The 9,933-nt window shown below is 38.5% G+C and overlaps 1 protein-coding gene across 1 annotated transcript in view; it reads right to left on the bottom strand.

Annotated features, from left to right (window-relative positions):
• The window catches only part of GAPVD1 (GTPase activating protein and VPS9 domains 1), a 58,592-nt gene that overhangs the window by 11,896 nt on the left and 36,763 nt on the right, over positions 1-9,933 (bottom strand). Inside the window, 5 exon segments of the mRNA XM_006917967.3 lie at positions 1-70; positions 3,665-3,745; positions 4,742-4,829; positions 7,186-7,556; positions 7,750-7,827. The exon segment at positions 1-70 is cut by the window's left edge and continues 1 nt beyond it. Coding sequence (XP_006918029.1) covers positions 1-70; positions 3,665-3,745; positions 4,742-4,829; positions 7,186-7,556; positions 7,750-7,827 — 688 coding nt within the window.

The following is a 9,933-nucleotide window of genomic DNA, read 5'->3' as shown; positions in this document are numbered from 1 at the left end:
GCATTCCTGTATTTGTCCAGAATATCCTCAGCAACCTGGGCTTGTGCACTGAGTCTGGGGCTGGGATCGTCTGCAGGGAAAGGAGAGTGAGAGAATTAGTTCCCCTCGGTTTGTACCAACTCTGACGTTAGTACGACACCAGGAGCATAATCCCAAAGGCTGATTAGGAGGTAAGACTTAAAAAGAGCACATATCTCAATGTTAAGAGGCACCATGCAGCTGCCTACTCGTTCCATCTCTAGGTCTGAGCCTTGCCAAAGCACGGAATTGGGAGTGTTAGCTCCACTTTCTCATCATCGCCACAATTCTGCATGACAGTGTCAAAAAATTCAGTGCAGACTAAATGGATGATGGGTTTCTAAAGCGCTTAACACTCAAATCACTGTTATTAGCAATCCATGCTAACAGAATTTCCAACAGTGCACTTTTATATGCAGACTTCACTTATTCAGACATCTCCATGCTGAAGGAAGAAAAAGAGAAGTATTCGAACTGAGAATTAAAGCCTTTTAAATAATAATAATAAGAACCTTCCTTCATTCTTCCTTCATGGATTTCTCTGTCTACACCACATTTGAAAACTTCAGATGTTCATATTCTATCTCACTAGATCTCACCATGACAGTGCCGCTGCTGGAACAGGGCAATGATGTCAGGGGCACTCCTAGACATTGTTGGGAGTGCTGCAATTGTACCTGGGGTGCACAGAGAAACAGCTTATCACAATCACAGATGCAGCACTGTTTACTGACAGGACCTCTGTCCTGTCAGCAAAATCAGCACATCGAAATGTGTCCCTGGAGTCGAAGACGGCAGTCATTAATTAACAGTTACCAAAGCAAGGAACTGCTACAGGTCTATGGGACAAAATTAAGTTCCATAGAGAAATGCAAACTCTGGAGGTGGTTCTAGGTTGAGCAGGTAATAACCATAAATAACCACATTCTGGTAGAATCCCATTTTTTAGAAAGTCTAAAAACACATAAAAATCACTAGGTTTTATATATGTATGTTAATAGCAGCTAAAACTAATAGCAGCTAACATTTATTGAGCACTTACCACATGCCAGGGAACGTGCTAAGCACCTTGTATGAATGATCTCAGTCACTACAACCCTAATAGGGAGGCACTACCATTGCCCCATTTGTAGAAGAGGAAATCGAGGTGCAGAGAGGTTATTCTCAGAGGCTCTTCTTTTGTTTTCATGAAAAAATATTTAGTATTTGTGTCTCTGTAGAACTGTAACAGACTGCAGAAAGAATTTCTAAAGTAATTTAATCTTTCTGCTATAATGTCATTTGAATGCACGATCAGAGAGTCCTAATCTGATCTTACTCAAAATGGAAACTGATCAAACCTTTATCGTTACAAAATCTTTTTTTGGAGAGGGAGGACTTCTTGCTATTGGTTTTGAGTGCAGTTGAGGGCTCTGAGAAAGTGACAGTAAAATTTGGTGCAACAAAGTGAAAGCCATCTATGGCCATGCCCGATCCCATCTGATCTCGGAAGCTAAGCAGGGTGGTGTCCGGTTAGTACTTGGATGGGAGACCACCCAGGAAGACCAGGTGCTGTAGGCAAAAAAAAATTTGAAAAATAAGGGATTCTAAGCTGACAAGGTCCTTGAAATCTGTGAGGTCAACCAAGGGTTGCCTTGCCTAAAAAACAAACAAAAAAACAAACAAAAAAAAACACAAAGAGTGAAAGCTATAATGTTGCTTATAATTTTTATAATGCCATTCTTAAAAATCTTATCCCAGGAAAATAATAAAAACAAAAGGCGCTAAATATATGAAGCTGTGAGCATTATTTTCATAGTAAAAAACTGGATACAATTTAAATGCCCAGAAGTAAGAGAACACTCACACTGCAGTAAAATCATACAATATATTATCTTAGAGCCAATAAAAATTATTTAAAAAACAACTATGTCTAGTAGAAACTGAGAGAGGGTTTTATGAAATAAAATGTGGTAAAAGAATAGTTACATACATACTCTGATTCAATTATGAAAAGCCATGTACAACTATGGAAAGACTGGGAGAGAACATGAAAAAACAACAGGGTGGTGGGATTATAGGCAGACTGTTAAAAAATTTTTGTTCACAGCTTTTTAAAGTTGATTTAACAATAATTTTCAATGGGTCATTAATTAGGACTGGGTAGAAGTTTCTGCACCGGTAGAGAAGTTAAATGGCTTGAATCGAACACAAAGAACAAGAAATACTTTATGAAAAAAACTTATTCTATTCTACCTACCTTCCAGTTTAGGCATTAAGAATCAAAAAATATGTACTGCCCAAACGCAAGTAAAAAATAATTTATAATTTCTCAAAAACTGATCAATTGAGCATTTTCAGAAAAGGAAATTTCATTAAGAGTACTTTCACTCTGTAAATGTTGGTGGTGTTCTAACACTGGGAACGTGGTAAGGAAACATAAAAATCTTGCCAAAAGAATGCGTTTCCAACTCCTTTCAATCAGACTCTGGGTTGCTGAAGAACAGGGATCATGTGTGATGTGACTTAATACCTACATCACTTAGCACAGTCCCCGGCATGAGTCAGCTGTTCAACAAGTATTGGCTGACTGAGTAGGACAGGCTTGACTGCTCCCAGCAGGGAACGGTGGTCTGGAAGCACAGCCTCTGCTGCACAAACCCTTTATCCCAGGAACGTCACACGTCAGATAAAGCAGGGATGTATGCTAGGACAAGGAACTATGTCTAAATACAGAGAATTAGACATTAAATAACATGCATTAAAATGGGATTCTACCTGTACTATGCTGAGCATTTTGAGAAGGATGTTCTTTTGAAACTTCCCCCCTTTTTAAATAAAAATCTTCATTTTTAACTTAGTAAGATAACAAAATTTAAAATCAAAATAGAAACAAAAAGAGGCGAGGAATTAATTTCCCTCTAGATGCTCTATAGTCACTGGAAACATTACACAGCTACCAAACTCAAGGTTGGGCCATTAACACTGCTTCTCAAACTCCTTCCTGTTAGGTGCTCATTCGCAATGTGCCAAAAAGAAGCTGTAAAAATACAAATGCTGAATAAGGTAAGAACCCAACCCTTAGTTGTATTTTCCTTGAGTCAGATAGCAATGTTAAAATGATTTGAGCTGTAAAAAATTGGTCAAGTTTATAAATTTATGATATTGTTTAAACGAACACTTTATCACAAAAAAGAAAATGATTAGGTAAAAACAGAATTTCACTGTGATCCTGAATAATCAAGAACTACAGATGGAAATAAATTTAGAATTCTATAATCAATGTTAGAGAAAACTATTCAATCAATGATTCAAAGATATGGCATGCAGCACTAAAACCATCACCACACTTTCCTAAAAGGCACTATGTGTCATCATCCCACTAAGATGTCGAGCTGTAGGGTGCGCCTAGAGGCTCAGGAGCAGGGGCCTCATCGTAAACAAGTTATGATAATGAGGATGATGATGGTGGTGGCGGGCTGCGGGAAGAGCACACTGAGGGGCACTGTGGCCAACTGGAAACCACAGGGCTGTAAAGAACATACTCCCCACTGTACACACACAGACACACTCTTCTAAAAAGGCAACGCTTATGGCACCAAGAAAAAGTGTTATGAAATATGTGCTCTGGGAATGAAGGAGCCAGGAAGCCCATGGGTCTACAAACCTGTGAGTGCTGAGAATCTGTCAGGCCCCAGATCATCTTTGTCTCTTTCTTGTTTTTCTTTCTTTCTAAATGGTATAGGAGCTGGAAATTAAATAAAGTCAGTAGTGTGACATATAACATACTGCACTACCCGGAAGACAGCAGGCATTCTGGAGTTAACTGGTGTGCCAACATTTCTAAGTGCAAGGAAGGTGAAAAGTTTAAAAGCTAAGAAATCCCCAGTGTCAACTGATAATCGTTCCTAAAACAGCATTGCAGGTTCTTAAAGCAGCTTTCAGAATCTGCTTGAGGGTCGTCTGTCACAGGAAGAAGGATTTAACGGCACTCTATTGGGACGACATCAAAGCCACAGTTTCTCAGCCTCTGCTCAAAAACAGCACATTCAGAGCTCTGGGCCTCATCCTCTCCTCACCCAGTGGGCTTGAGCGCGGCGGGACAGCAGGGCGCCTCAGCTCCTGAGCACCACAGCGCCAAGAAGAGGCCTTCTGAAGAAGTCCCTAGTTTTGATCCTGGATGATCTCTCCTTTTGGGAAGAGACGCTTTTGTAAACTCAAATCTCAGTATCTATTGGTTTGGCGCCAGGCTATTCACCAAAAAAAAAAAAAAGGCAAGCGATTTTATACGACTGCCTTTCAAAATAAACACTCACCAATGTTTAAGTTATAAACATTCTCGGTGAACGTAAACACTAAAAGTTTAAGTTTATTCTGGGAATGTAAAGGATGAATTTCAAATTTTCAATCTAATTACCAATAGCATTCCTTATTCTGCAATAATCATTGGCAATACATATGTCGAAAGTCCTAAATGCTTAACATCAGTGGTATATGATACTGAAGCAAGCATGACTTGCATGACTTCCATTTATGAAACCACTACCACTTCCTGAAGGAGCAAGAACTGTCATTTCTAAAGCTCTGCCTTAGCATTCACCTGTGTGAAACTATTTTCTATGCCCTCAGAACAGCTAGGAACAAGCCCAGCAAGCCTCAGGAGCTGAGATACTGGCCTCTGAAAGAGATATGGGGGCTTTGCTTCCTGTTGCCAATACAGCATTCTAATATTTTATAAAATTACCTTTAGGCATGGCAGAAACAAAACGTTTTCTCCACCAAGGTCTGTTCCTGTCTGATTTCTCATCATCGCTATCTTTGCGTTCTTCAGTCTGTAGAAAAAGTTTGATGCTTTATTTGGAGTTGGGCAGCAGGACAAATTACTATGAAAAGGATTTAAGTTAGTCTGTGAAATACAAAAGCCACTCTGGTTTGTCTTAAAATTAAACCATTCATGCTGCTTTATGGGCAACTTCTGGAACATGGACGTGCACCGTTTAAGCACCAGACTGCACTCTGCTTGAGGATGGGCACTCTCTCATTACTGTTAGTAAACTGAAAGGTTGATATGGAGCCCAGCGCAGAGTAGGCACGCGACACATACTTATGGAATGAGCAAATGCAACGCAAAGTCGAGAGGGGTAGGAGATGATAGCTGTAGTATTTATTACTAAAACCAAGCACATACTGTGTGCCAACACTGAGTGTAAGGATGCATATTATCTCATTTAAACCTCACAGTTGTCTTAGGAGATAAATACTATTATTAAGTCCCTTTTATAGTTGAGAAATATGAGGCTAAAAAAAGGTCATCTTTCATCTTCCCAAAAGTTACATAGCCTGTATGTGGCACAGCTGGGACACAAATCTAAACCTGACTAACTTCAAAGTTCACGTTTTGATCACCGATTAGTGAAGTTATCATTACGATCACATGTCAAAGGACGGGGACTGAAATTCTCTTACTTGCCCATCGTGTGACCTTGGACAAATCATTTAATTTCTGATTTTTTCATCTACAAAACTGGAACTAAAAATATCTTCCCTAAGGGCATCCGAGTACATGGGGTATCAGAACTTGAATGGAGAGGTGAGAGCATCTGTGCCAGAGAGGGTTTAGTAGCGGGGGCAGTGGACTGATCAAATACATACACACACGAAAGATAAACAGCTTTCTCGCTGTTGGAGAGGGAGTTACAAATATGGACAGGGAGAAGGATGAAATGAATTCTGTTGTTTTTAGACTGGAATGGAATACATTGGTGTGAGCTCATGGTTCTCTACATATAAAGAGAAAAATAATATACAAATACATATGTAAATGTGTGCAACCGCATGCACAAACACATGCACACGCACACACTCACTAGCTCCGTCTACCGAGAGGTCCTGAGAGCAACAACACCCCTATAGCAAAGAATACATCTAGCATCCAGATCTTGGTTTCTAAAAACCATTTTCTACTAAAACGAACAAGGGCTCCTTGGAGAAATGGCTGATTCCAAGACTAGGGCAAACACAGTACAATATAAGTTTATAATACTTTGTGCCAAAAAGCAAAGATATACTCAAAGAATGACAGCAGTATGTCTAAAGAACCCAGGAGCCAGCTTGAAGGGGCTCCCACTGGCCAAATCAGGGACAACTGGGCTTCGAAATAAATGACAGTAACAAACCCACTGACTAAAATAGAAAACCATGTGAATGAGTAAATAAAAAATTTCATGTCGAATAGGATATTTACTTATTTTCAAAGGACCCCCTCCCCCACAAAGTTATTAATTACAAAAGAGAAAAAAGTAACTTTACAGTGGGGAAGCCTGGCAAACAGCACCTTCATCAAATAATCCAAATGACCACACAGGCATGGGACAAAATAAAATCGTGTGCCAGCTGATGCAGTGAAAGGAACATACTGTCACATTAACGATATTCCTGTCAAAGATGAATAATCTGAATACAGTCATGAGAAAACATTAAACGAACATCTTAGAATCTGGCCTGTAATTTTCAAGAGTGTGAAGGTTACGAAGTCAAAGAGAAATTGAGGAAATGTTCTATGCTGAGACTAAAATGACATGACAACTAAATACAAGATGTGACTGAATGGGATCCTTTCACTATAAAGATGTTACTGGGACAACTGGGGACACAAGAATGGGGTGTGAGACTTAGATGGTTGTCCTATGTGTACAAGTACTTGCTTGCAGGAAACTTCAAGTATTCACAGGTGATGGAGCACGGGAGCATCAGGCTGGCGACTTACTCTCATGTGGTTGCGGGGAGGTTTTTTGTTTTTAATCTACTTCTGACTTCTTTCTAACTCTGTGATTGCTTCAAAATAAAAAAATTATACCTTGTTGAAGAAAAAAAGAAAAAATAGCTAACCATCTCAGAAGGAAACTGTGAGGTTTAAATGGAATTAGATATAAAATTACTTGGAGAAAGTTAAGAGTGTATCAACAATGTTAAGTTATATTACCACATAACCAAGTACTACAGGTTTCCTATGGATTATGGTTCTGGATATGCCAGATTGACAAACTATCTTCAATTATGGCTACTGTCTATCCTTAACCTTAGATGTACCTAATCCATGTTAATTTCAGAGGTCAAAAGAATCGGGCGGACAGAACACTAAAAGTGATCACAATCAGCAAATTCTTCTACGTGGCCTGTGTGCCATACCTCTCCTCTGGATGAGTCCTTACTGGGGGATGAAGATGATGAATGAGGTGCAGCCACCAAAGAAGTAGCACCAATGGCTGCGGCTGGAGGGAGTTCTCGCTCCTCATTCCCTGGACGCCGGTTCCAGCTGGGGTCACTCATAGGTCGCCGGACAGAGGACACTATATCAGAGCTCCTGCTGCGAACTAATCTCTCGGGGTAAGAATGCCTTTGCCTGAACGCCTCCATCTCAGCTGGAGTTAAGACATGGGAACCGAAGTTTGGCAATCTGGCCTCATTTCCCCCCACAGCTCCTTCCAGGATTGGGGGATCTGGCGGTGGATGTGACGGCCTGGCATAGTGGACCTTTGGCCTTACCACGGCGGAAGCCCCTGGTACACAGGAGAACAAAGGGTTAATTAACAAAGGGTTTTTGTTCCATTCTTCTGCTCACGATAAGACAGTCAAAAATCTCACTTGATCATTTCACAATACAAATCAACACCATGTTGTACACCTGAAACTAATATAACGCTATCTATCAATTATATCTCAATTTTAAAAAAGTTCATCTGATGAGTTTACCTTCATGTGAAGACAGTGGATCGAACATGGCAAGCAGCGACTCTGACTGAGAAGGAGGAGAGGTCAGCTGGTGGGCGCCTACAGTGGACAGGCAAGCAAAACACGTGACTCAGTGAGATCCCCAGCACAATGAAAATGGTCTGGCACTTTCGCACAGTTTTCAAAGTTTTTTGATCAATTAGAACTTGCGGGGCATATCAGGAAAAAGATAATCTAATAAATATCAAATTCTGATTACTCTAAATTCATTTTATGTTTTTTCTACATACGTGGATTTTAATTACATTTAAGTGGCCTAGCATCCCACATGCCTATGAATTCTAATAACCAAACTGTATCATAGTTAATGCAAAGAGCACAGAGCCAGCTGTGTGTCGTCAAAAATTTTAGAATGTCACAAATTCCCTGAGCCTCATCTGCCATCTATAAAATAGGGGCAACACTATCTAAGGAGGAAGTAAAAATAAAAAGTTGTAAAATTTGGATTCTATTACTACTCTCAGCAAATGACAATTTATAAAATAGCTCATATTAAAATGAATACTACTACATTTTACCATGAAACAAACTCGAATTTTCTAAAGTGCACTATTTAAAGCTAAAGAGTAAGAGAGAACTCCTGTAAGCATATGTCTAAACAACCAAACTCAGAAACATTAAAGTAGATAAGTATGCAGAGACTAACACTTCAAAAATATACAAAAGGCCTTGTTACTCTAAACTTTTTGAGTCTGAGCTATCATTTTGAAAATGAGTGACAGTATTACTATGCCTTTTGATTTTTTTTTTGTTCTATATCTTACTTATCTTTTTTTTTTTAATTATAGAAATAGTACATATCATTATGAAAGATAGCTTGGAACAACAGTTTTCAAAATTCTGGTCTTAGGATACCTTTACATTCTTAAAAATTACTGACTGATTTATACCTATTGAAATTTACCGTATTAGAAATTAGAACTGAAAAGAAATACATGTTTATCTATTAATCTATTTAAACATACTCATTAAATGGTCATACAAGTAACTCTTTATAGTGAAAAATAACTATATTTTCCAAAATAAAAATAAGAGGAGTGACACTTTCACAGTTTTGCAAATTCCTTTAATGTATGGCCGAACTGAACACAGCTGGATTCTCACGTCTGCTTCTGTTCTCAATTGGTTGCAATGTGCTGTTCTGGTGTAAGTACATAAAGAAAAATTGGCCCGGCACGTGTAGCTGGAAAGGGGACGATGTTTTAACAGCCTTTTCAGATAACTGTGGATATTCCACTTTGATGCTATACCAGATCTTGACAAGTAGTTTTTTAAAGGTGTGCTACAATTTGGAATCTGAAATCAAATCAATGAACTTTTTGTACTCTATTACATTAAAATTAATTGGTCTGTCTTACATTTTAAATGGATATTTTACCCATGCATGATTTTGTAACATCGTGTACTGATCATCTAGAAAATACTGGTTTAATTAGATATGCAGAACTTGCAAATGTTGCCAAATTTCCTCATATCATATAGAAAAATCAAAGTCTTAAGGTCACCACCTATCTCACCAAAAAAGTCTCTAAATAGTGGGAAGCTGTCAAGCTCATGGAAGTGGACACAAGTTTTCCAAAATTCTAATTTTTATCTGAAAGCTTGAATTTTTATCATCGGCAACAAACTCTACTTTATCAGTTGTTTTCCTTGAAGTGACAGGCTCACTTTGTTGATCTTCGAGAAATGTCTGCCAAATACCCAAGTGTGAATAACTATGTTTGTCTGTCAGTCATTCTTTCAAGTAAAAATGGTGTTTCATGAAAAATGAACAAAAAAAAAACAACTAGTTAATAAGCTCACAACTCAAAAATTATATAAGTGCTTTTCTTTGAGATTCTTCGTATTTCAGAATGCATTAGAAATGCATTAGAGGTACTCCCTATTTCTTAAGAATATTAAAAAGATGTGCACTCAAGGGTTGAGATGTAATTAAATAATTTTTACTGCTTCATCAAAGACATTCGTAAGTAAAACTTTTTCTTTTTTTTAACTGTGAAAGAAGAATATGATGACTGTGAACAGTTTGGTTGCCACTGCCTTGTTTCATGCTAAGGTCCCAGCAAATTTACCCACCTTTGCTTGTGCACCATCAGTGCAAATGTCAATACAGGGAAAAGAATAATAATCTTTTGTTACTATGAA

Source organism: Pteropus alecto, unplaced genomic scaffold, assembly GCF_000325575.1.
Source record: "Pteropus alecto unplaced genomic scaffold, ASM32557v1 scaffold67, whole genome shotgun sequence".
Taxonomy (NCBI): Eukaryota; Metazoa; Chordata; class Mammalia; order Chiroptera; family Pteropodidae; genus Pteropus; species Pteropus alecto.
The sequence above is the reverse complement of the archived record's forward strand: the minus strand, read 5'-3'. Positions and strand labels throughout refer to the sequence as shown.